Raw genomic sequence first — 26,612 nt, 5'->3', positions numbered from 1 at the left:
ACCCTTCTTTGGGACCGCCACCTGATGTGCCTAGACTACTTTTGACCCTGTTTTTCCTGCCAGCTTGGGACTCCACAACCTTGCCTGTTTGAGCCAGACATGCTAGCCTGCTGCAGATACAGACCCAAGTCTGAACCACGTCCCCCAAAAGCTGCAGGCTTAACTGAAAACAGCTTAAGAAGTGTTCCTGTCTCCAACACTCAGGTACCCAACTTCCAGTGGGGTCCAAACCCAACTAAATCCGTTTTACCCTGTATAAAGCTTATACAGGATAAACTCATAAATTGTTCGCCCTCTATAACACTGATAGAGAGAGATGCGCAGCTGTTTCTTCGCCTCCCCCCCGCCCCCCAGGTATTAATACATACTCTGGGTTAATTAATAAGTAAAAAGTGATTTTATTTAATACAAAAAGTAGGATTTAAGTGGTTCCAAGTAATAACAGACAGAACAAAGTGAATTACCAAGCAAAATAAAACACGCAAGTCTAAGCCTAATGCAATAAGAAAGCTGAATACAGATAAAATCTCACTCTCTGAGATGTTTCAATAAGCTGTTTTGACAGACTGGATGCCTTCCTAGTCTGGGCGCAATCCTTTCCCCGTGCATCTGATGAAGTGGGTTTTGAGCCCATGAAAACTTGTGCCCAAATAAATTTTAGTCTCTAAGGTGCCACAAGTACTCCTGATTGTTCTAGCTGGTTAGATTGTGTTAAAAATTCCATGAAGTGTGGCATGTTTGAATACAGATCCTTAACTGGGTTTCAGTAGGTTTGGAGCCTTAGTTTAGAAGTGCACGCTAACATGTTAGCATACATTTTAAAAAGAAAAAAAGTTTTTTGTTTTGTTTTTAAAGATAATTGCCTCCATTCTCTCTCCAGAAATATAGGATCAATAGAGACTTTCTCTGCTATTATTGTTTATTTATTGGGTACTTTTACAAAATTAAAGTTCTGTAAGTCTTTGGTTTCATTCACTCCTTAATTCTGGGCTTACTTCTCCATTCTAGAATCCCATCCATCTTTCCAATATGTCAGTCTCTATAGAATATTGCAGTGTTTGCCTAAGGCAGAATGAGCCGACAGACTCCTCTGAGACTGTAATACTGCTATTTGGCTGGTGTCCCAGGGGTGCTGGAAAGTGATGTGGTCTGCACAATCTCTCTCTGCCTTTTGACCAGAAACTGTCAGGGTCACGAGACATGAATATCATGTTTGTGATGCTTTGAGCAAGCAAACAGATGATATTTTTAAAAGAATGTTTTATGTAGCTAGTTGAATGTAAAAGCACAATATCTTTGAAGAGCCGTTCCCTGCAGGGAATCTTCTAATTGCTCATCTGCCTCCTTGGTGGAGCACAGAGAGAGAAAGAGAGAGTGCTGTAATTATGGAATTTCCTCTGGTCCCTTGATGAATCCCTTGTGTTCTTTCTGACATTAACTAGGCAAGGGAACTTCTCTTCCGTACTGTATAATGGTCTGGAAATCTTGCATTTTGCAGTTGTACGCCTTTACGTACCGGAAATCAACCATAATCTCCTCTTACTTTTAAAACATTTATACTAGATAGTTATGCTCATATGGCTTCAGGTATGCATTTAGTTTTCATAAATGCTAGATTAAAGTGTGCAGTCTGTGCTGGGAGACCAAAACGTGGTTACATAAATAAAAAATTTATAAATACGTTTTAAAAATATAATTTCCTAAAAATATTTATTTGCACAACTTTAAGCAAGAATGTGCCGCTATTGCCCCATTTTTTTTCTGTTCCCCCTCAATGCTAGGGTTGCGTAAGCTTGGATTCCGATTCAGTTTTGGGTTCAGCTTCCATTGTAAACGGCATGTGAATGCAATATCTGTATTTTTTGTTACCCTCTGTCCTCTCCCCCCACCCCACTGTCCACTCCCAAATCCTTAAATTGTTGTGCAGCATGTAGTAATATCTACCGTTTTTTCAGTGAAGTTATATACAACGGTATGAAGTACATCAGTGATTGTTGTTCTTCAGGACAATTGAAATAATTACAGGACAATTCCTCTCTAGTTAAGTCTTTCAGCATTCTCATTGCAAGCCCTTATTTCTAAGAAATTAAGACTTGGCCATAAAAATCTTATTTGTTCTGGAACTTGGCATATAGAGGCTTGGCCTGGGAGCAGCTATTTTGTTTGTTTGTTTTTGTTTTTTTAATAATAAAAAAGTACATTAAACTAGTGTTAAGGATTTCTTCAAACCACAAACACGAGGGAATCTTCAATAGAGGATGAAACCCCCTTATTTTTCATAAACATTGCACGATTCTCCACATATTTTCTGATTTTACTCTTGTTAAAAATGTGCGTAGCTCCGTGGGTTACTTCAGGACAGAATTTCAGCCTTAGCTTTAAAGCTCCTCCTTTTTCTGAGTTTGCAGCGTTTTAAATTTACTTCAACTTAATAGTTTACCTTTCTGTATCTCGCTGCCTCATTGACCCTCCACCTCATTCCAAAGTGTATCTGTCCTTCCTTGCTTATACCTCCTAATTTCTCTCTCTCTCTCTATTTTACATTGTTTTATTTGATTAAAGCATTTGGGGATATAGTTTGAAAGAAAGACGCTACAGATAAAATAAAGTTGTTTTTATTAATGTAGGTAGTGTTAAGTTTGGCTGCATAGTTTTTCGGACAATAATAGTTTTGAAAACAAGCTAATTAATCTGAAGAATTTCACCTTAATAAGCAGGTTGTTGCAGGAATAAACCCTACATACATTTCCAACACTTTTACTTCTCATCTTAATTTTATGTTCTATGTTCTCTGGCTATGGCAAAAAATAAGTGTTTTTTTTTTTTTTTTAAATAAAAGAAATCATTTAAAAATTGTTGGAGAATAATACTTTAGCCTTAGATGTCTACAAGGGCTACCTTAAACAGCCTGGAAAGGCAGGGTTCAGAGCTGTAACTTCACCACCATTTGGATTGGGTAATATTCTGATGGAGGGCGGAATGATGAAGGTCCCGTTTGGCTCAACCCCTAGCCAGAATCACTGAGGTGTGGTGCGGTGATCACTGTTCTGTAGTCAGCAGTGTAACAGGATCATGCATAGTCAATATTTTAGAATCGGTGCCAAGCCTTCCAGGCTCAAAGGACCCAAATGTCTTTCATCACCTCGAAGGCCCTGTATCCATTCTTTCCACAGAGGGGGGCTGAATACATTTCCCTCAAGAGCTTGTCAGTGGTGATCCATGGGCCATTTAGAGAAGGTGTTAGACATCTACGATGCTTCCTTCCATTGGGAACGTGCTATCACTACAGAACTCTTAGCTAGAGCTGAATGAAATTTTTTGCCTGAAATTTTTGGGGGTTTTTTGGTTAAAAAAACACATTTGGGTCGACTGAAACATTTAGTGAATTCTTGCTGATTTAAGTGAATCGGTTTGCTCAGAGTGGGCAAAAAAATTGGAAATGTCAAAATGGTTTGTTTTGACATCAAAATGAAATATTTTGATTTTTCAAGCTAGGTTCATGAGCCGATTTTGGTGCCATTCCAAAACCAGGAGCTCAGGCTGAGGAGGTGGTGGTGGTTGCCCCCCTGATACTCAATAGCTGCATAGTTAAGGCATTCACCTAGTAGGAGGGAAACCCAGGTTTGAATCCTTGCTCTGGAGCAGAGCAGTGACTGAACCCAGGTTTCTCCCCTCCCAGGCAAGTGTCCTAATCACCAGGTTATAGGTTAATGTGGGGCAGGTCTTTCTCAGTCTCTCCTGGTGGAGCTTTTCCACTTTGTGTAAATAATTAAATGCCCATTGGAGCGGGGACTGGAACCTGGAGGTTCCCTCTCCCAGGAGGATGTCCTAACCACCAGGCTATTGAGTCATTCTCACTTTTTCCCTATATCTCTGGCCCAGTGACTCTGTTTATACAAAGTGAAACAGCTTCAACAGGAGAGATTGACAGAGAACCACTGCAGAATAGCCTTACCCCTCTCTGGGGCAAAGAATTTATCCCTCCCAGGTGAATGCCCTAACCAGCAGGATATTGGCCGTAAGAGGGGTGGCACCGCTACCACTTTCTCCATTTTGTGAATCTAGTCCTTTATTTCCTTTTAAGTTTAAAAAGGTTAAAAATTCTGCTAGATGCTGTAGAAACACAAAGGTAGATCCGTTCCCTGCCTTGAAGTTATTCATCTCTCTCTCTGTAGAGCTTTTTTCTAGAATTTCCTCTGCCCCTCAAGCCTAGGGTGACCATATTTCCAAAAGGGAAAATGGGACATAGTGCAGGGCTCACCTGAATGCATCCCCCTCCCTGCATGGAGCCCATACTCTGTCTGCCCCTCACCCCCGCTAGGCTGGGGCTGGTATCACTGCTCGCCTGAGCCCTGCCTCTCCCCCTATGTGGGGCTGGCATCGCCGCTTGTCCTCCCCCCGCATGTTCCTCCACACCACACCACACTTTTTTGACAAAAGTGAACATTTGTCCCTTTTGCTCTTGCCAACTAATCAAGTCCCACTTTTGCCAATAAAGTCAGGACGGACCGAACAGGGCTTAAAAAATGGACTGTCCTGGGCAAAATGGGATGTATGGTCACCCTACTCAAGCCTGGCTTTCAGTTACAGTTTCAAAGAAACAGTACTTATATCATTGCATGTACCACATCAGAAATATACGTTTCCCATGCACTTGCTCATTTTGTTGGCAATGTTTGTTGTTTTATTTATTTTTCTTATGGAGAGTGGTGGGTGTGTGTGTGTGTGTGTGTGTGTGTGTGTGTGTGTGTGTGTCCCCTCTGCTGTTGTAGGTAAAGGAGAGGGAAAAAGGAACAAAGTCCATTTCCTTCTTGCAGTAGATATCAAACTGAATAGCTAATGCAGGAAATATTCCACCTCCATGGCTTTAAAGGGCTAATAGGGTTGTCAAAGCAGCAATGCACTACTACTAGGGGAAGCATGAATCTCATGTCATTACACTAATGAGTCTTACCAGCAATTTAGAAGCACCATTGAATGAGTCAAAAAAGTGACATTAGTCAGAAATAGAAATATAGTGTGTTGTTGGATGACAGTTATGTGAGTTTGGGGTGACCTGATGTCTTATTGTAATTACAGGTACTTAGTGAAATAAAACAAAACAACAGGCCTATCAACAAATCATAACAATAACCTAGTGGTCAACAATTCCATGGTTTGTGGAATTAGTGCAGAGACCCATGGCTCATCTAGTACATATAAAGAAAATAATTATGTATTTGAAACAACATTCCTATCAATTCCGACATGCTAAATGAATGCCTGACTATTTAGGGGGCAGAATCTAAAATGTTATAGTTTCTCAGCAAGTTTTTTTTTATCACATCTGCAATTGAGGAAGATATTCCACAAATTCACATCTATTGTATTTAATGAAAGAGAGACGCAACATTCCCCAGAAGTAAAAAGTTCTGAAAATAATTCTTTAGTATGTCTCAAAACAAAAACAAAAAATTCTACTCTGGGTTGCAAGTGAAAATCTTATATTTACTGACTACTGCTTTCTACGCCAAAAATACAGAAGAAAGGTATTTTGTTTATTATGGAACTGGAGTGTTTCAGCTACAGGCTTTTTCTACCTTCCCTTTTACTAAAGGTGAGTAGTGTTGCCAACTTGGTAATATTTAAAAACTGGACACACCAGCAGGAGTGCTGGAACCTCCCCTGCCCTGCCTCTTCCCCCAATGCCCTGCCTCTGCCACACCTCTTCCCCTGAGGCTCCACCCCCATCCATTTCTCTTTCCCCTTCCTCCCCATTGCTTGTTTCTTTCCCCTCCAGCCCCCACCCCAAGCGCCAGCTCCATTGGCTGGGAACCTTGGCCAAAAGGAGCTGTGGGGGCAGCACCTGCAGACGGGGCATTGCGCAGAGCCACCTTGCTGCACCTCCGTGGAGGAACCCAAAGGGAAACATGCCGCTGCTTCCGGGAGCTGCCTGAGGTAAGCGCCACCCAGAGCCTGCACTCCGCAACCCCGTGCCCCAGCCCTGATCCCTCTCCTGCCCTCTGAACCTCTCGATCCCAGCCCGGAGCACCCTCCTGCACCCCAAACCTTTCATCTCCAGCCCCACCTCCGAGCCTACACCCCCAGCCAGAGCCCTCATCCCTCCCTATGCCCCAACCCTGAGCCCCAGCCCGCCCTCCAAACCTCTTGGACCCAGCCTGGACCACCCTCTTGCACCCCAAAGTCCTCATCCCCAGCCCCACCCCTAGCTGGACTCCTCACCCTCTCCTGCACCCCCACCTCCTGAACTCGCCCAGTGAAAATGAGTGAGTGAGGGTGGGAAGAGTGAAGGACAGAGGGAGGGGGGATGGAGTGAGCGGGGCCTTAGAGAAGGGGCTGGGTCTCAGAGGACGGGTGGAGTAGGGGGCAGGGCAAGGGTGTTCAGTTTTGTGCGAGTAGAAAGTTGGCAACCCTACTTCCCGCCTCCCCTGCCAACAGTAACCGGACTTTGGGTGTCCGGTCAATAGAGCTGACCAGACACTGTCAGATCCCCTTTTCGACCGGACTTTCCAGTTGAAAACTGGGCACCTGGCTACCCTAGTAGGGAGGCTGTGTCTACGCCAGGATATTTCTTTAAAAATGTTCTGTTATTCTTACTATCATTTCAGAGCCCCCACTGGTTACAACAGCGGGTGCATTACTGTAGGTAGAATTACAAATGGTCGCTGGCATTTTAAACACTTATTCTATCATTGCTCAGAGCAGAGGTTTGTGTGACACAGTGCTTAAAATGCTGCATGTCTTGTCTGCATTACTACTGTCACTACTGCTACCACTGGTGTATCTGCACTGGTGCTAGGCCATATGTGGGGAAATTGTTGAAAATTCTCAGTGTCAACAATGTTTTAGAACCTTTGAAGACTGCTGTTCTCAAGTATCTCTCTTCAAAGGCAAATTTCTCTCTTGACTCAGGCCTGAGCAAGAAAAAGCAGGTGAAAGATATCCTTAAGTGTAGGCTATGTTGGGTATATAATCAATAGTGTGAGTTGATTGTGCAATATAATGAAAGAAGTTACTCAGCATCCTGTGGACAATTCAGACTCTGCATTATTTATGTTTCTAAAACATTTATGATGTAGAATGTGCCGTTGACCCCCGTGTCCAAAAAAGCAAAATTTACAAACTGAAAACCCGGGTGAAACAAGAAACACAATCGCTACGCTATTTTTTGCCATGACACTTTTAGTATAGTTAAAAGCATTTCCCTCCCCTCTGTATGTATCTTCATGTGTCAGGTTTGTGTTTTGCAAGCATAACTGAGAACCAGTGCAGAAAACTAATCAACATATTTTCAGTGTGTTGCTGACGTTTAGGGTCATATGTTAGCTGGGCTAAAAAGAACAGGAGGCAGACCACATCTGACATCTTTCACTTTCTGTGTGAAAACTGAAAATACAGAGAGTACTAATATTAATCCAAAAAGCTGACGTTTCAGTAAAGAGTTCCTGTCAGCTTCCTATTCTACTTCACAAGCAATTTTTCACAGGAAGAAGGATTTTTTAATCGGCAGAATTAGCAGTATTTAATTGTTAAGGGAGTTGGTTTTGAAACTGAGATCTTGATCTGACCAGTTGTGTTCTGTAATTAAGATTTTTTTCCCCCCAAACTAAAGAGTGGTACAGTATATGCAGTTGATTCTCTGCAATGTTTCTTAATGGAAAAATCTGTCTGTGTAGTGTCTGTCAGTGTACTTCTCACCATGGGATCTGACTGCCTCCCAATATTATAAAATAATTTTCTCTCCCACACACACCTCTCTAGAAATTGGACATTCCGCAGATCCATTACAATGAGTCTTCAGCCTGCAGGCATCTCAGGACAAAACCAGATATCACTGACCAGCAGAAAGGAGTGCCCCTTTCCTTGAAGAGCCCACCAGTTTTGTTCTACCTCCATAGTTTCATGCAGGATCTATTAGACCTCTCTGCTATTGAGGCTAAAACAAAAAGAGAAATTGGAAATTTATAAGGAAGTATTTGAGGAAAAAGGGATAGTCTCATGATATAGTCATTGTGCTGTTGGTATCTAGGAAAAGGCAAACAAACAGGGCACAGTATCAAACCTAACAAAGATCCAAGTACTGGGTGCAAAGACCATGGTGTGCTTCCCATAGTAGCAGATGTGACGGTACCTCCCATAAGGCTTTATGAGAATATGCTTAGAATGTGTTTTGTGCTACATATGCCATGTAACATATCTCAAAGGTTATGATCTACTGAATGTATTAATCCTATTTGTATGCATGTATCATTTTTGTATTCAAAGTTATGAATGTTATGAATGTTGGCTGTGTACTGGCTTGATTTCTAAATAACCTTAGTCAAGCATTTGGACAGTTCCTGGAGAAAGGAATGTTGAAATTAAGTACCTAATCAAGAAACACTTAAAGGACAATGAATCTTGGAATGCTCCAATCCACATAAGAAGTCAACTTGAGGACATTCAAGGTAGCATGTAAACAATGGATGCTACCTGTAAAAACTGTGAGTCATGCATGGACATGTGACTTGCCCAGGTGACTCGTAAACTCCATCTTGGAGCTGGACCTTGCATAGGAGTGAGGAGGGGGTCTTCACCCACAAGAGAGAGTCTATTTAAACCCCTGGGAGACTTCTCCATTTTCTTTTCCACTGGCTAAAGAGGGAGCCTCTCCACCCCCCAGGATACTTGAAAGAAACTGGAACAAAGGACAATAACTACAGGGGGTATGAATGATGCCTGGACCCAGGCTAAAAGGAGATTAGTCTGTAAAAGGCGCATTCTGGAACTGGTGAGGATTTTATCTGTATTCAGTTTGATTAGACATAGATTTGCGCATTTTATTTTATTTTGCTCGGTGACTTACTTTGTTCTGTCTGTTACTACTTGGAACCACTTAAATCCTACTTTCTGTATAATAAAATCACTTTTTACTTATTAATTAACTCAGAGTATGTATTAATACCTGGGCTCGCTGCGCAACTATGACGGGTTGGATCACAGAACCCCCCTTGGGAGCTGCCACCCGATGTGCCAAGATTACTTCTACCCCTGCCTTCCCTGCCAGCTCAGGACCCCAGCACCCTTGCCCCAAAGCTGCAGGTTTACCTGAAAGCAGCTAACAGAAGTGTTCCTGTCTTTAACACTCAGATGCCCAACTCTCAATGGGGTATAAACCCAAATAAATCCGTTTTTGAGATATGTTACATGGCATATGTAGCATAAACCACATTCTAAGCATATTCCCATAAAGCCTTATGGGAGGTACCGTCACAGAAGAAATGAAACATGTCTTAGAATTTCTACAAGAAGGCCTTTAATTTTTACATTAGAGCTACTATATTCAAAGGCAAAGTATCCTGGGCATGTATTGAACAAAATTTTGTAAACATCTGGACAAAAGGCTCTTCCTCAGGACAGCCTGGATGGTACTCTCTCCACAGATCAGGAGCTATATATATTTTGTTTTGCATTAGATGCTCACTCATTAGAATATCAGTATTGTGCATTCTGTTCAGGCAATGTGGGCCTTACCCCCAACTCCAGTACACATCCCAAAGTAAATTCGGTTTTCCTTATACTTTAAGAAATAGTCCAATGTCCTCTGATGCCCCAGAAGTAGCTCTGCCACATGCTAGTTGTTCGCTGGTTCCTCAAGAATCTGCTAATCCTGCAGAACATCCAAAGCCCGAGAAATCTTCCAAGTAATTTCTTTCAACATGGAATAGACAGAGAATTTCAGAGTCATAAAAATCAAACCTCCTTTGAACTCCTTTTAGGGTTCGTTCCTTATGGCAATGATGACAGCAGGAGCAAAATATTCATGAAAATTTCCTTACTGACAGTTCACACATTTGGCCCACGCTTGGCAAAGAATCTTTACTGATCAGACAAGAGTATAAATTTGCATTTTTTTACTACAGGAATTTTCATCATGAGAAGTTTATTAATAATTGCTACTTAGTAGTAGTAGTGAAAGTTGTCTCCACTGGTGGGCCCTTTAGAGAGAGGGGCATTCTTCTCAAGCTGATGATGAGCATGTCTGGTTGTGCCATCGAGTGTGCTTGAAAACCAAACATAATAGATCTAGACCTTATTACTCAAAGAGAGGAGATTTTTCAGGTAAGTTTAAATAGACTTTCCTTTTTTAAATCATGTTTTGTGGTTGTTTATTGGATTTGCTGGTGTTGCAAGTAGTGGTTTTATATATTGCACTGAAAATGCTGAGATTAGTGGTGGTAGTACTTGCAATTTTGATACCTCCATGTAAACATAACAAAACTCTGGAGCCTTAAACAGATATTTGAACATTTTAATGATCTTAATTGTTAGTTAAATATTATTTATTGTATTGTGGAGAAATACATACACCTGACATAAGTATGACATTCTACAGATGTATGTCCTTCTTTACTTTAATGCATGGGACATATATTTTGCCAAGAATACTCTAATAACTACAGGAAAAAAAGGTTTATCTATAAGTATGGAAGAAACAAAAGCATTTTCAATGCCTTTGCAAAAAGCCTTTTTGAGACTTTCCAAGTAAAGTCTTGTTAACTCTGCATCTACTTGTGAGTTTAGATGCACTTAAAGTGTTCCCAAGATTTTTCATATATGTAAGAAAACTGGCTTAGTGCTGTAGTTGAGAACAACAGCTTTCATTGCCTAAGAAATAAGGACATATGACAGCCTGTTTATGTTGGCCTATGTTTCTGGGTATTATATTTGGGTTGTCACAGTGGGAAAGGCTTACTCATCAGTCTCTGCAAAATGTTAACTTTTATTTAAAAGAAAAATCTCTCTCTTATAGTTGTGAAGATAATCGTCCACACTGGAATTAACTTAAAAAGTGTTATCTTTCTGAATCTTCAGACAGACATCTTAGAACAATAGAGAGGCGAACTCTCTATGCCCCAGATCTTGGCTCTAAAACACAGCCCCAAGCAGCCAGTCTATACACTGGATAGCTCCAGTGGGGCTGAGGGGAAGCCCCTCATGTTACTTTTGCGATAGTGAAACAGCTGCATGGTTGTCATTGCAGCTTCATAGGTGACATTCTGCTTGTGTTTCCATCACAATAGGAGTGATTGGTAGGTCCATATAGTTCCTTGTTCTGTCGCCACTCCTCACTGTACAACATGCACAGGGAACCACTGTATAGCTGGGCTCTTGGTGTGCAGAAGGCATGTATCCTTTCAGAGGGCAAGATTTGGGTAGACCATTCTCCTGGGCAGTGGAACCAGGTTGATTCTGCTACTATAGGTCTCTCTCCAGAGCTGTGAAGGATTGGGCATCACTTGTTCAGAAGAGAGATCCACTGTCTCCGTTCATCTCAACGGAACATTACTTCTGAAGTCTCTCTCCTTGTGTCTGTTTTATTGCTCAAAACTATTACTGAATTTCTCTGAACTGCTGGGTGGCTTTAATCATTTTTCCCCAGCCCACCCTATACCCTACGTGCACTTTAGCACTGACATCATGTAGTTTAAGTCTTTTGGATAATGATCTAATGGATAATTTGTCAGAGATCGATGTGTAGTATAAACACAGAGACTGGAATTCTCTCATAATAACATCCTGATTATTAAAGTCTGGTGATATTTATGACCCTCCTTCCCAATTATTTGTAACATCTTCATAATTGCTCTTTTTCACTTTCTAATGTTGTCCTTTTCCTTTTGGGCATTTTCTTCCACAGTGTTTTTAGTACAATTTAAAGCTAACATGACTTTATTGTATTCCACTTGAAATAAGAACATAACAGCCATACTAGCTCAGAGCAATTGTCCATCTTGCCCAGTCTCCTGTCTTCCAACAGTGGCCAATGCCAGGTGATTCAGAGGGAATGAACAACAGGTAATCAAGTGATCCATCCCCTGTCACCCATTCTCAGCATCTGGCAAACAGAGGCTTAAGGACACTTCAGAGCATTGTTTTGCATCCCTGCCCATCCAGGCTAACCGCCACTAATGGACCTATCCTCACTGACTTGTGCGCTAGGTGCACAAATCATGTCAACACAGGACCTGAGTAGATTATTCTTAGTTAATTGCCTCAGAAGTGATAAGAACATAAGAAAGGCCGTACCGGGTCAGACCAAAGGTCCATCTAGCCCAGTATCCTGTCTACCGACAGTGGCCAATGCCAGGTGCCCCAGAGGGAGTGAACCTAACAGGCAATGATCAAGTGATCTCTCTCCTGCCATCCATCTCCATCCTCTGACAGACAGAGGCTAGGGACACCATTCCTTACCCGTCCTGGCTAATAGCCATTAATGGACTTAACCACCATGAATTTATCCAGTTCTCTTTTAAACTCTGTTATAGTTCTAGCCTTCACAACCTTCTCAGGTAAGGAGTTCCACAAGTTGACTGTGCGCTGCGTGAAGAAGAACTTCCTTTTATTTGTTTTAAACCTGCTGCCTATTATTTTCATTTGATGACTCCTAGTTCTTGTATTATGGGAATAAGTAAATAACTTTTCCTTATCCACTTTCTCCACATCACTCATGATTTTATATACCTCTATCATATCCCCCCTTAGTCTCCTCTTTTCCAAGCTAAAGAGTCCTAGCCTCTTTAATCTCTCCTCATATGGGACCCGTTCCAAACCCTTAATCATTTTAGTTACCCTTTTCTGAACCTTTTGTAGTGCCATATCTTTTTTGAGATGAGGAGACCACATCTGTACGCAGTATTTGAGATGAGGGCGTAACATCGATTTATATAAGGGCAATAATATATTCTCAGTCTTATTCCCTATCCCCTTTTTAATGATTCCTAACATCGTGTTTGCTTTTTTGACTGCCTCTGCACACTGCATGGACATTTTCAGAGAACTATCCACGATGACTCCAAGATCTTTTTCCTGACTTGTTGTAGCTAAATTAGCCCCCATCATATTGTATGTATAGTTGGGTTTATTTTTTCCAATGTGCATTACTTTACATTTATCCACATTAAATTTCATTTGCCATTTTGTTGCCCAATCACTTAGTTTTGTAAGATCTTTTTGAAATTCTTCACAGTCTGCTTTGGACTTAACTATCTTTAGCACAGTAGAACAAGAGATTGTTTTTGTACAGATCTCAGGAAACTGCTGCTGTGGTGGAGTTTTTTATATTTTTCATTTCTTGGTGCTGGAAGGCTGAGTTTTATTGTAATAAATGGATCGCTATAATTTTGAGGAACTTCCTTTGCCACATTATACAAGTTTTAAGGTCATTCAGATTTTATCCCTAAACTATTAAATGGCACTCACTCTTTGAAGGTCAGTCAGTGGTCTCTAGTTGCCTTAAGACCTACTTTCTCATCCCATTTTCACCTACCACCAAGGCCTTGAATTGTGACAATCTTCTCTGAGTTGGATGAAATTCACTTTGGAATCCATCCATGGCATTCCTAAGTGAACCAGAAGGTTCACCGAAGACCAACACAGTGTGCTGTCTACTGCAAGGAATGAAGCCTGGCAACTAGGCCTGGATGTCTGATGTAGTAGTATGTAATGCTCACCACAGGCTCATCATATTAGCACCCTTTAAAATGTTTGAAAATGTGGTTGCATGGAAAGTGTCACATTTCGAAGGGCAGTGCTTTGGCAAGCCTGTGATTTGTGCCACATATTTACTATGAAATCAGTAAAATGATAAAAAGAAATAAATTTGCCATCTTTGTGTAGAGCAACTTCTGTCTGGAATGTTTTCCCAAGTTTATAAATGATCTTGTTTAGAAGGGCAAGGTTATTTCTTTTCCCCAAAGAAGTTTCTGTATTCCCCAAAGAAGGTATATTCCTTGTACCCTTTTACTAATTTCATTTGCTATTTACAGTCTTCATTTGGGGTTGAGGAGGAACAAATGGCGACGGCTTGTGTTAAAACAATCCACCAGTTAATAATAGCTGTGGTTTCTTTGTTTATTTTGGATGCAATCAAGATTTTGAAAAAATTGTTTTGTCAGGAAATATAACTGCCATTGTATATTTACATAAAACACATAATGTTCTGCAAATAGTGTACATAGGAACACACACATCAATACATCCAATGCAAGTTCAGCACCTATAGTAAATTGGTTCAGAGGATGTGAAAATGGGTGGAATATTATCAGAGAGAGCCTTTGATCTGCATATACTGTGCTGAGCCAACTAACCAGAAATACTTCAGTTTGATTTCTTTGGAGGCTGTTTATATACAGAATTGCAAGTTGAGTGTAAATGATTTTGGGCATTAGTCTAAATTGGTATTTTATTCCTTTTAAAAAAATATATAAATAAAAAATAAAAGCCTTTAAGGCACAAGTGGTGGAAAATGTAGAAGTAGCATAAGAGTTGTGCTCCTGAGTAATCTCTCACTTTGTGAGAGTTGGATAATTTTAGTGTTAAACAGAGTAATAGCCAGATATTTTTATAGTTGCTTGTATTCCTGTCTCAGATGTTTGAAAATCGTTTTCCCCAATGATTTTTGGAAATGATCTTGCAAACACTTATATGGCAAAGTACTTTACTTGAGTGAGAAGTCCAAATAGGAGGCTGACATGAGTGCAATGAGATTACGCACATTAATAAAGTTACTCATGTACATATTGGTAGTACTGAGCCTTTTGTTAGGAGATATGGCAACTTTGAATAGTACATAAGGTTGCCAGGTGTCCGGTCGAAAAGAGACCCTGTTGATTCTGGTTAGCACCACTGACCGGGCCATTCAAAGTCCGTTTGGTGGAGGCCTGGCAGGCTCCCTGTGTAGCTTTGCGTGGATCCTGGAAGTAGCAGGCATGTCCCTCTGGTTTCCAGGCACAGGAGCAGCCGGGGGGCTGTGCACACCGCACCTGCCTGCGGTGCATGCACCACCCCGAGCACCGGCTCTGCAGCTCCCATTGGGCGGGAATTGCACCCAGTGGGAGCTGCAAGTATGGAGTCCCCTGGCTGCCCCTGCAAGCCCTCATCCCCTCCTGCACCCCAACCCCCTGCCCTAGCTCAGAACCCCCTCCCATATTCCAAGCCCCTGTCCCAGTTCTGAGCCCCGTCCTGCACTGTGAACCCCTCAGTCCCAGCCCAGAGCCTGCTCCTATGCCCCAAACCCCTCATCCCCAACCTCACCCCATAGCCCTTATACCCCCCTGCACCCTAATCCTCTGCCCCAGCCTGGAGCCCCCTCCTGCTTCCTGAAGCCCTCATTTCTGGCCCCACCCTGGAGCCTACACCTCCAGCTAGGATGACCAGATGTCCCGATATTTCCTTGTTTGTCCCGCGTCCCGACCGATGTGCGGTCGGGACACTGGACAAACAAGGAAATGCTCCGGAGCCCGGAAGTGCTCGTGCCCCCGACTCTGCCCCCTCCTCCCCCCATTGGCTCCCTCCCCGAATCCCCACCTCTTCCCCAGGCTCACCATTCCTCCTCCCTCCACAAGTGCTGGAGGGAGGCTCCGGAGATGCAGGGGGAGCACGGTGCCAGGGTGAGTGAGAGTTTGGCCTGGCCCCGAGCAGGCTAGGGTGATCTGGTCACCCTACCCCCAGCCCAGAGCTCGTACTCACTCCCACACCCCAACCCCCTGCCCCAGCCCGGCGCTCCCTCTCACACTCCGAATCCCTCAGTCCCATCCCCCAGGCCAGAATCCCCTCCTGCACCCCAAACCCCATATCCTTGGTCCCACCCAACCCCAGAGCCCGAATCACCAGCCGGAGACCTCCCCCACTCTCTTTCCTGGTGAAAATGAGCGAGTGGGCGAGGGTGGGGGAGAGTGAGCGATGAAGTGTTTGGATGGGGTTAGCGGGGGCCTAGCCTCAGGGAAGGGGCAGGGATGGGGCAAGGATATTTGGTTTTCTCTAATAAGAAAGTTGGCATCCCTAATAGTGCAAGATGAATGAATCTGTTCCAACTGGCTAGTTGATTTGGGCTAGGAATTGGGAGGGAATTTACTATCATTGGTGGGGTACTGGTAGGGATTAATCTGTTTTTGGGTCAGTTGTTTGTTTTCAGTTTCTATAGATGTGCCCAGACATTGTTCAGGCTTGATGTAAATTACCATGAGCTACACTGTGCAAACTGCACACAGCCCAGTATAAGAAGCAAAGGGTATCCCTGGGGCCACATACAAGCAGCAATGACTGTGCCTCACTAGGTATAGAGATGGACCTTTTTATGAGGCATGTAAGGGGGAAGGCTACTTGCACTTCCCCTCTTGCTCCTGGGTTCCCACATAAGTGCCTGTCAGACTTTTACCTTGTGTAAACAAATACAATTCTATTTGACAAATGCTGTACTGAATTTTCTTCCCCCTTCAAAAAGTTTTGAATGGACTTGAAATTAACATCTTGTTTGTTTGTTTGTTTAATAACTTCAACTTCTATTTACTAAAACATATTGATTAACTTATTCTTTCAATCCATACAATGCACTTGTCCAAAATTCTTTAGGCCCTTGCACACGTGTGATGAAAATGTATTTTATGAAACAAATCTGACAAAATGTCATCTTAAGTTCATGAACAAATGAAGCATCATGGTTTAATGACAGTATGAATCTGGGGATGTTTGTGTTTTGTTAGTTAAGTGCAGCCATGGATTCTAAACCTGTCTCTGACTGAGTGTGAGGCTATATACAATGCAAGCACAGAAGTGGGTTATACAAGACATGCCACAATATGAGCCTTCTCAAATCCCTGGTCTGTGTTGAAATTTTAGCCACTTGCTTGTTCTGTCCTTCAGGGCTATCCTATAAATGATTTTCAAAGCAATAGAGCATTTGCTGGTGGTCTGCAAAGAGCTGGCAGGTCTCCTGCATCTATCTTTAATAGCAGACACTCCTACATACAGGGAAGAGGAAACAGGAGATACTCTTGGGGGCTGGAGTTGCTGATGGAACAGATAAAAATGACACAATTAATATTGTCCATGTAAGCAGTTACTGCAGTTCAGAGGGATGTTACCACAGGTGGTCTGTGGGACTACAAATGAGGAAAAAGGTGATCTGCAAGATACAGTCACTCTAATAGTGATCCATACTATGAAAGTTCAAAGCCCCTGCTCCAGATCATTACGAAGTACCTTAGAATGTTTTTTGCTCAAGCTGATCTACATTAATTTAAATTTTACAGGCACTCAGTGGGTAAGTAGAATACTGACAGCTAGGGTGACCAGACGTCCCGATTTTATCAGGATTGTCCTGATATTTCCTTCTTTGTCCTGGACAAAAAAGCAATTTTGCCCCCTGCTCTGGTGCTCACCCCCCCCATACCCTGACTCCGCCCCCTCCTTCCCCATTGGATCCCTCCATGGAGGGAGGAGGTTAGGAGGAGGGATGTGTGGAGGGGGGATGGAGGGAGGAGGGTCAAGCATCTACCAGGAGCGTGGGAGGGAAAGGGAAAGTTGCCGCGGCTTCCGGGGGCTAGCTGGGCATGGCCCGGGCTGAGTGTAGGCAGCAGCCGGGGCTGGCTCTGGCCCGGGTGGGCAGCACGGACAGGGGGCATGGGCCGCCGGAGACACGAGGCGGAGAAGGGCTGCGGGGGAGAGACTTGTCCAAGGCGAGGCGGCCGGCGGACAGAGGCGAGGGGCCAGCCGGGGTCCCCATAACCCATAAACTTCCCCGCCGCTGCCAGGGAGACCCGCGCCTCTCCTGCTCGGCTGTGCTCCAGCGGCTCGCCCCGCCGGGAAGGAGCCGCTGGAGAGCAGCCGAGCGGGAGAGGCGCGGGGCTCCCTGCTGGCAGCGGGACACACCGCATGTGCCCATGGCAGGCTGGGGGGTGGGAGGCTCTGCTGGGCTGGGAAAAGCCCTGGCTCCCACCCATTGCCCAGCCTGGAGCCCCGGGGAGCCCCTCGGGAGACCGGCCGCTGCTGTGGCTCGGCTGTGCCAGCCCCGGCCCCCTGCATGCCCGCGCCGTGCCGCCCCCGGGGTCCCCGGCTCACATGCACCGCCGCTGCCCCGTGGCCAGCCCCGGGCTCGGGGTCTCCTGCAGCCACTTCCATGGGAGAGACAGCTTTGTTCCTGCCCGGTCCTGCTACAGGGCTCTGCCTCCTTGCACCCATCCAGCCTGTGCCCTGCCCGGGTCCCCGCTGGAGCTGTACGCCCTTGCCCACCCAGACTTCTTTGCTTCCCAGCGCTTCTTATCGTTCCCCCCCCATGCCCTCTTTATCCCCAGCCCCCTCTGTATTGGGGCCACCTTTTGCCCTGGGGTGGGCAGGGCATGCGGCCGGCGCGGCTGGGACCTGCTAATGCCCCCTGCCCCTGCGAAACTGCTTTTCTTTTTGCTCCACCGCCATTTTTTTTTGCTCCGTCCCCCGCGTCCTGATATTTCATCCCTGTGATCTGGTCACCCTACTGACAGCACAAGTTTTAAATACTCTTTGCTGAGTAAAGAGAAGCATAAAGTTCACTACAGACATTTTTCTTAGGGTACATGAGCTCTCTTTTCTATACATTCAGTTTTTATATAAGTGATTGGGGCAGTATTTTTTCTCACAATATGAAAATAACAGTTTAAACCTAACGAAGGCACTGTTAAAGCGTTGATTTTCCTAATTTAAAAAGAGCGAGAAGAAAATTGGAAGAGAGTCTGTCGCAGTCTAGGCAATGCTTCATATTACAATACATCTGTTAAGACTGTTGGAAATCTTAAAAATTATTTTTCTTCTTAAAAATAATCTCTCACATTTGTTTTTTTTTTTTTAAGTTTTGGGAGGAAAGTTTGTTGAGTTGCTATCTGAGGGTCTGATTCTGCCATCCTTACTCAGAATGAAGACTCAGTAGACCTTCATGTGGAGTAAGGTACATCTCAGCATGAGTAAGCATGTGTAAAAATTGGGACTGCAGAGGATAGCACTCTAGGAGAGCCTCATGAGAAGAGCCCTCAGTACAGAGACCACTCAGCAGTATCTGATGGGCTCTGTCAGAAAGAAAGGAATGGAGCTGCTCCAGAGCCTACTAAGAAATGCAGACATATCCCCAAAACCTCATGGTAAATATTATCGAGGCAGGCTTCTAGGTCTGGATTCTTAGGTGCCCACTGCACTTAAAGTTGGATTGTTCAGCCTCCCTATTAGCTGAAGTAGAGGGATTCCAAGCCCCATTCACACACGAAGCAAAATTCTTCAGATTTTAAAAAGGTTTTAAAGCAAATAGTTAGTTTGCCTATATCACCTCAGAGCACCTTCCTGTCAAAAGGAGGTGAGGGGTGTTTTTCACTGATTGCTTCTGTTACTAAGTGAGGACTCTCAGCGTTATACAGTGGGGATGTAAAGCCCAGAGATATTGATCCAACTTGCCAGCTTTGAGAATTTACTTGAGTTTAATAATTCCGGTTGCAGCATCTCTTCATGAAAAGAGATTTTATTCTAGGTATGTCCTGATACCTGAAAACAGAAGTGGGCCCACGCCCATGTTGGGTCACAAAAACCTCAATTTTTAATTGGTCAAGAAAAAATTCACATCAGTTCCTCTGGGAACATGCTTGTCTCTTCTAGAGGGAGGTGCCTAGCTGTGCACCCAACTGCATATGAAATACAACTGCTGGTTCAGTATAGAGTGTAGGAGTAACCACCAGGCCTCCATGCAGTTATACATATAAAAAAAATCCATTAAGATGTATATATTCAGTAAGTAAATGTTTTATAGGTAGGGAATGAACTACTTTTATACCTGAAAATAGATTTTCTTATGGAAATGCAGGCATACCCTTAATTTATGACATCACTCATCTAATGCTTTTCTGAAAGATGAATGAACTGTTAGTGGTAATGAAAGTAATCAGAGGATGGAAGGCATAGATGTAGCAAAACAACACCATTCAAGTAATATGTGTCAGTGAAGCCTATCAACCTTAATTTAAAGCTGATCAGATTTCTGCGCTGTAGGAAAATAAAAACAAAACCATAAACCTCAGCCTTCCTGAGATGGTTTGCTACCCACGTCAGTGTTTTTAGAGAATGAGATGGCTAGATCAAGCAAGTGTTCTTCTGACATTGGTGACGTAACAAATACCTGGGTTTAAAATGTTTCCTGTTTACTTGTGTTCTGAACACAGCCGCGTCAGGAAAGTAGATTCTAAAATCCTCTTCTAGGGTGTGCTCAAGTATAGCTATGGAGTGAATTGTTTTGAGGTTCTTGACAAATTGTGGATTTTTTTTTCTTTCAGAAAGTAAATAAGTAATGCATTTTTATCCCCATAGATCTATAAATCTGATCAGATCACAGTTGTCTTATTAAACTGAAGTAAGGATAAGATTACTATGCATCATTAGCATGTTCGTTTTCAAATATATGTAATATACAATATATTTGAAACTGTATATATTAGGATGCATGGTGCAATAACTGCCTGTGTGTATAAAATCTGGGAACTAGATAGCTCATCAAATTTATGGTGGAAAATAGTCATTCATATGTAAGTCACTAATTTGAACACAGACCAGATCAGTAATACCAAAAGTTATTACCAGAAGACAACTATTTGGTGGCCGTGAGTACCTAAAATGAGTTACCATCATAATCTCATTGATTGTCACCCTTGTTAGTTATCTCAGTCAAGAGTTTAAGGACTGAATGTCTGTAGAGACTCACCTAGATGTCCTTCTAGGTCAGAGTTCAGGCATGGTAGCAGGGCATTGTGATGAAGCTTGCAGTTGCTTTCTGTGCTGTAACTTTCTGTTGATAAATAGAGGAATTCAGTCTCTAGTGTTGTCAAATTGGCACTTCTGAGTGCTCACATTCAGATTTTTTAAATGCATCCTATTTATAACTAATTTTAAGATGAAAGAGGATTTAAAATATATACCTTTAAAAAAAATCAGTCTTTTTGCAAAGGGTGCTACATTATTTTACTAGTTATAAACAAATACTCCTGGGGGAATTATGCGCCATGGTCATGTGCAGATTTCATGTCCCCCGCAGATTTCTTTGCTTCCCCACAGAAAAACGACTTTCTGACAGGGAAGCAAAGGGAAGCTGCAAGAGCAGTCACACACCGCTCCCTGGCTGCGCAGGTACATCATTTCAGACACCCGGAACAGCCAGCGGAGAGAGAAGTCACTGAAGGGCTGGGGACACCCCAGCCAGTGGCTCCTACCGTGAGCTGGGATCAGCTGCTAGTCCCGGCTGGGCTGGAGGCAGGAGAGGACGGGACTTCCTCTTCCTCTGCAAGGAGTGGCTGGGCCTGTGTCAAACCCACCCCCAGAAACCTCCCCCAGCTGCAGAAGCTCAGGGTCCTCCCCTGCTGCCTGCCCGCATCGCTCCTCAGCTGCGGGTGGAGGGGTCACTGTATGGGGAGCTGCTCCCCCATCCACCCAACCCCAGTGCATCCGGACCTCCCATACCCAGACACACCCCCTGCCAAGCCTCACCCCTTACACCCAGGACCCCCCCCACCCCGCCGTACCCAAACCCCAACTCACTAAATCTCAACACCTGCATCAGGAGCCCCCTGCACCCAGATCCCCTGCCTCCGGACCCCAAGGTCTGTACCTAGACCCCCCCACACTGAGCTCCCTGCACTCAAACCCACACCCTGACAAGCCCTATCCCCTGCACCACCCTGAGCCCCCATATCTAGACCCCTATGCCACTGACCCCCAACTAGCTGCACCCAGACCCCTATCCCACCAAGCCCCATTCCACCAGCACCTAGGCCCCCCTGTTGAGACCCCTCCACTGAGTCCCAACCACCTTCACCTGGAAGTCCCTGCAGTGTCCCATTGCCCCTGCACCTGGAAACCCCCCAACAAGCCTCTGTTCGTCCAGATCCCCCCACACCTAGACCCCCCCACTGAGCTGTCTGCAAACAGATTGTCCCACACGGAATCCGCTCACCCCACATCTGATTCCCCTCACACTGAGCCCCTCCACTCTTGGATCCTGCCTGTCTGCCGCACACCTGGTGCGCCTGGCGCAGAGGGGCAGGACCCCCAGGGTATTCTGGGACAGGCCCAGGCCTTGTGCTGTGTCAAGGTCGGGTGCAGCCTTCTCACTGAGTTTGTCCCCCCAGGCTGGGGAGGCTGCAGGGTGATCTCCCACCTTTGTGCAGCCAGTGGCTTATGCTCCCCACTGCCATGCTGGAGCCTCTACATTTATTTATTGACAAATAAAACTTGCAACATTTTAAAATATTGTGCACAGATTTGTTAATTGTTTGGTGCAGAATGCCCTTGGGAGTAAAATTATTGAATAAAGTAAATGTTACTGCTATGTCAAGAATTGTATGGTTGAGTTTTTACACGTACAAAAGTCAAGAAATCTTACACTAATGTAACTTGGCCCTCTTGTGCATGTGCAATATTTTGTGTTTGTCCTGCACATGGCAAGTTTAATGCCTAACGATTATGTTCAGTATGGCAAATTTTTTTCTTTCCACAATAACCATAATTGGATACTAAAAAACAAAACAAAAGTAAAAAAGATAGCTACCTGGACTTTCAAGTGGGACAAAGTAGGTTTGAGAACTAAGCAAGAGGTTATGAGTTTGGGATTATTGAGTTCTAATTTTTTTTCTGGCTCAGCCTCTTTATGGGCTTGTCTATACTAGTAAGACAAAAGGTGTGTTTTTAAAAAAACGACAACTGTCATGTTTTAAAATCCATCGCATGTTAACTATTCCATTTTAAAGACACACCTTTTTATCCTAGAGTAGATTTTTTCCTTTGTGGGATTTCTGCAAATCATCTCACCTCTTGGTGTTTCAGCTGTAAAATGGGAGTAATAATGTGATTCAGTTCGCAGACATCTTGTTGCAAAGATATATATTAATGTTTGCACAGTGGTTTAGGAATGTAATCTATAATCTATTATTTTTCTTAAGATTTACCACGCATAAGAAATATTAACCCAAAGTGGAGCTAATTTCAAAAAGTTAAAGCACATTTTAATGATTGTGGCCTTTGAACCATAAGTATTGTATTCTGTTCATAAATCAGCAGAGCAATGTAAATAACTCAGGAGAAGTAAAAGTGACTGACAAAATAAGGCATGTTTTTTAAAAGTGTGTGTGTGTGGCAACTCCATTTAAGAAGCCTCTGTAAAATTGTCCAACTAAGTATGCCAGAATCAGGGCATGCCAAAGAGAGAGTTGAATGTGATACCGTAACTTCACCCATTTCTGTGAGTGCTTTATGAACTAGTCTTTAATTATGCGATCATGTATTTGTCACAGTATCCATGTTTTCCTACAGCCAGGTATCTATCTGTTCATCCTAATTAAAACAAACTACATAGGTTGTACCAGATGCATCCATGAAAGTAATTTTTGTACAATTGAACAGTGAATGAGGCAAAGCCCTGTCCCATGTGAGATGCATAATGAATTTGGTAAAGGCTTCTTCTGATCACCCCCTCTCCCACCTTATTCAGTGTGCACCTTACTCCATGAGACAAGAGTTCCTGAAAATTCTGCCTCATTGAGCTTGTACTTCAAATTATTAAAACCTTCATGTGCTTGGCATATCAGCTTTTCAGCATTTTTGGATTATTAAAGCTAGGACATCTGAATGAGGCAAGTTCCTACTGCACACATCTTGGAATATTTTATAAAGACATCTCTAATTCAGTGAACACGCACACCACAGACTATCTTCTCTCCAACTGCTCATTTAAAAAGCACTGAAAAAGCAGATCATTTGCAATGTGTATGCATTAAGTAGCAGTACCAAAGACACTCAACCTGGGCAAATCAAAACCAATTTTGGAACACTCGAAAGCACATTTATCTTACTTTGGGTGGGAGGGCATACATAAATATCTGTGCTCTTTCTAAACATTTGTGGATTTATCTTCACAACGCTCCTGTCAATTAGGTACTATCCCCTTTTCACAGAGTACTTGCATGACTTACTGAGGGTCATGCAGAGCTAGGAATTGAATCTAGATTTCCTGAATTCTAGACCTTAACCGCAAGACTGCTCTTTCCCCCTTTGTTCTATCTGAGGACTGTTTCCCTGATAAATTTTAACTTTCCACCCCTAGTCATAAAGAGGAGGATGCATAAGTAGAAACCTTATTAATAATAATAGTTACTATTTTATTTAATAGTGCACTATTTTATTATATTATAATTTTTTTGTTTTATTGCATGCCAGTGTAGATTTCTATTTATTTCTGAATTGTTTTCTTAATACTGAATGCAAGTGACCCTACTGGAGACAAGCTGAATTGCCATATTTTCCCATTCCATCTGCAAAGGAAATCGAGTCAGACTCATCGATATGCACCCTTTAGATCCCATGTACCCAAGCTGCTGTCATTGCTTAAAAAGAAAGCATGCCCTGTTATATCAAAGAGTGAATGTAGAATGATGATCCCATCACGGTCTAATTTATCATGGCCGCTGTATGAGTGAGCTGTAGAGTTTCTCACCCTGGCTAATTAATATTAAGAACAAATTAAGAAGTCTGGGGAGGTGGAATGAAACAGTGTCTATGATAATATGAAACAAATATTTTGGAGGAATTATTCATCTTTTATTTTTGCCATAATGCTGTAGTACTTAATCCCAGATGTGAAGACAAGGACATGAAGCAAACAAAACACAACGGTTCAGCAGTAGCCTGGGGAACTAGAGTCCTGAGGTTGCTTCTGAACCCGGGTCAGCTGCATCTTTGCTGCCAAGAAGGAGGCCTTGTTTTACTCCCAAGTGATACTAATCTAATTGGGGGGAAAACATAGCTTTCAATAAATGCACTAAATTGATTTCATTATTATTATTATTTTTTTTTGACAAGCACTAGAAAATTAGATTAGTGGTTGTTTTTGTTAACTGGCTTCAATAGACTTGCATTCTTTGAGTACAAATATACCCATCGTCAAACATAAGACTATGATATGTGCATGTCAGAGCAAATATCAACATCAGAACATGTTTGGTATTGAATTACTCTGAGGTTATAGATTTTTTTCCAGCTGTTACCTCGGTCAACTAGCAGAAAAATTGTTATATGGAAACTGTTTGGAGATCTACTATAGCAAGAGGAGCCAAAATACTAGTGATCAGGGGTAGGGTTGGGAAGGAAGGTTTACAAAAGCAATAACATCAAGCAGGAAGAAAATAAATTTGAGTCAAGATACTATGCAGTATATCTCAGTAAAAGCACAAGAGAGACAGACACACACACAAACAGAGGAAGAAAGACACATGGAAGAAGTTTTTAAAATAGGGTTAATGGTGACATAATTTTTAAAAATAATTTAATATTTGATTCTTACTCCTTTTTTCCAGGCAAAAGCTCCTTCTCCATAATGAAAATGTCCCTGTTATCATGAATACATATTTTAGTCAGAAGGTTCTTCTCAAAGATCATGCAGAAGTGACAGATAGGACACGTTGTCCAGAGAAGTTGCATATTATATCTTTGGCACAAACATTCAGATTAAATGACCTCAGAGACAGTCTGCCCCAGGAATCTGCAGTTAATCAGGTAAGGTTCATTTTGTTTGAAGTTTAGCACTTTTTAATAATTTGGTGACCAGATGCTTGGCAATCATAACAAAAACAGAAAGATTGAAATACTGATGTGCTCTCTTGCCCTTCTATTTAGCCAAAACTGAATAATATGATGTGCTGTTTGTTTTAATAATATTTTACAAGTAGAGACTTTTGGCCAGCCAAATGCTGAACTGCTATAAGATTATTTTGTTGTGGCTCACTACTGTGCTGAATAATATAATAATAACAGCTTCGGTTTTCGTTGATTCACTTTTATTCTTTGTAGCTCAGTACTCAGTCTCATTTTAAATAATTACTATTTTCTTAATAAACTTGGATGTTTCCTTTCTATACTCCCATCTTTGAGCCTTCTTCCCCTTCATCTTGTGTCCTTTCTTTAAAACACCAACGATTGCCTTTAATAGAAATAAGGTCAAGATTTTAAAAATGACTAGTGGTTGTGGGTACCTCAACTTTGGATGCCCAACTTAAGACACTTTAAAGAGGCCTGGTTGATAGAGAGTGAATGTCTAGCACTTTCTGAAAATCAGACCCCTTTAAGGTATTTTGTTGGACACCCAAAAATGGAGGCACCGAAAATAACTTGTCACTTTTGAAAATCTTGGCCAGAGTTTCAGATGACTCGCTTGCAAAGCTTTCACCATTCCCATAATATCGGATCCCTCTTTTTAGGCCTGGGAATGAAAAGGTTAGATATATCAAATCAAACCCTAACCTGACTTCACATTTTTAACCAATTTCCACTATAGATGTGCCAAAACCAGAATAATTTACTCTCACTCCTACACTTTGGAGGGTTCAGAAAAAATGGGGCCTGTATCCAAACCATCCTTGGTTTTGGTTTTGCAAAACCAAACCCAACAAACAGACTTCTAAAAAACCAAAAACACTTCCTTTGAAATGTCAACTAAAAAGCTCATTGTTTCAACCTTGTTTACGTGGGGTATTTTTGTATCAGCGTAGCTTCTTTGCAGAGCTGCAAATATCTTTATACACTGATGCAGTGCATCTACAGTGGAGTTTGTATTGATTGCAAGTACTTAGATTTAGCTACATCAGTGCAAAAATTCAGAATCAGCAAGGACTCAGCTAAGTCTACACTATGCAGCTTTTAGTGACAGGGCTGTGTCACCACAGCTGTGTCACTAAAAGGCACGTTGTGTAGCCGCTGTTTTGTCGGCTCTCCTGTCGACGAAATACTTCCACCCCCAATGA

The 26,612-nt window shown here is 42.8% G+C and overlaps 1 protein-coding gene across 5 annotated transcripts in view; it reads left to right on the top strand.

Moving 5' to 3' along the window:
* Window positions 1–26,612, top strand: part of SPIDR (scaffold protein involved in DNA repair) — a 318,470-nt gene that overhangs the window by 193,054 nt on the left and 98,804 nt on the right. For all 5 annotated transcript variants that reach the window (XR_008443798.1, XM_054017880.1, XM_054017881.1 and 2 more), the window contains one exon: window positions 25,170–25,368. Coding sequence is in view for 4 of the 5 variants with exons in the window: in XM_054017880.1 (XP_053873855.1) it covers window positions 25,170–25,368 (199 nt within the window). In the remaining variant the exon portion in view is untranslated. The remainder of the gene's footprint in view (window positions 1–25,169; window positions 25,369–26,612) is intronic.

Source organism: Malaclemys terrapin, chromosome 2 (genome assembly GCF_027887155.1).
Source record: "Malaclemys terrapin pileata isolate rMalTer1 chromosome 2, rMalTer1.hap1, whole genome shotgun sequence".
Classification (NCBI taxonomy): domain Eukaryota; kingdom Metazoa; phylum Chordata; order Testudines; family Emydidae; genus Malaclemys; species Malaclemys terrapin.
The sequence above is the reverse complement of the archived record's forward strand: the minus strand, read 5'-3'. Positions and strand labels throughout refer to the sequence as shown.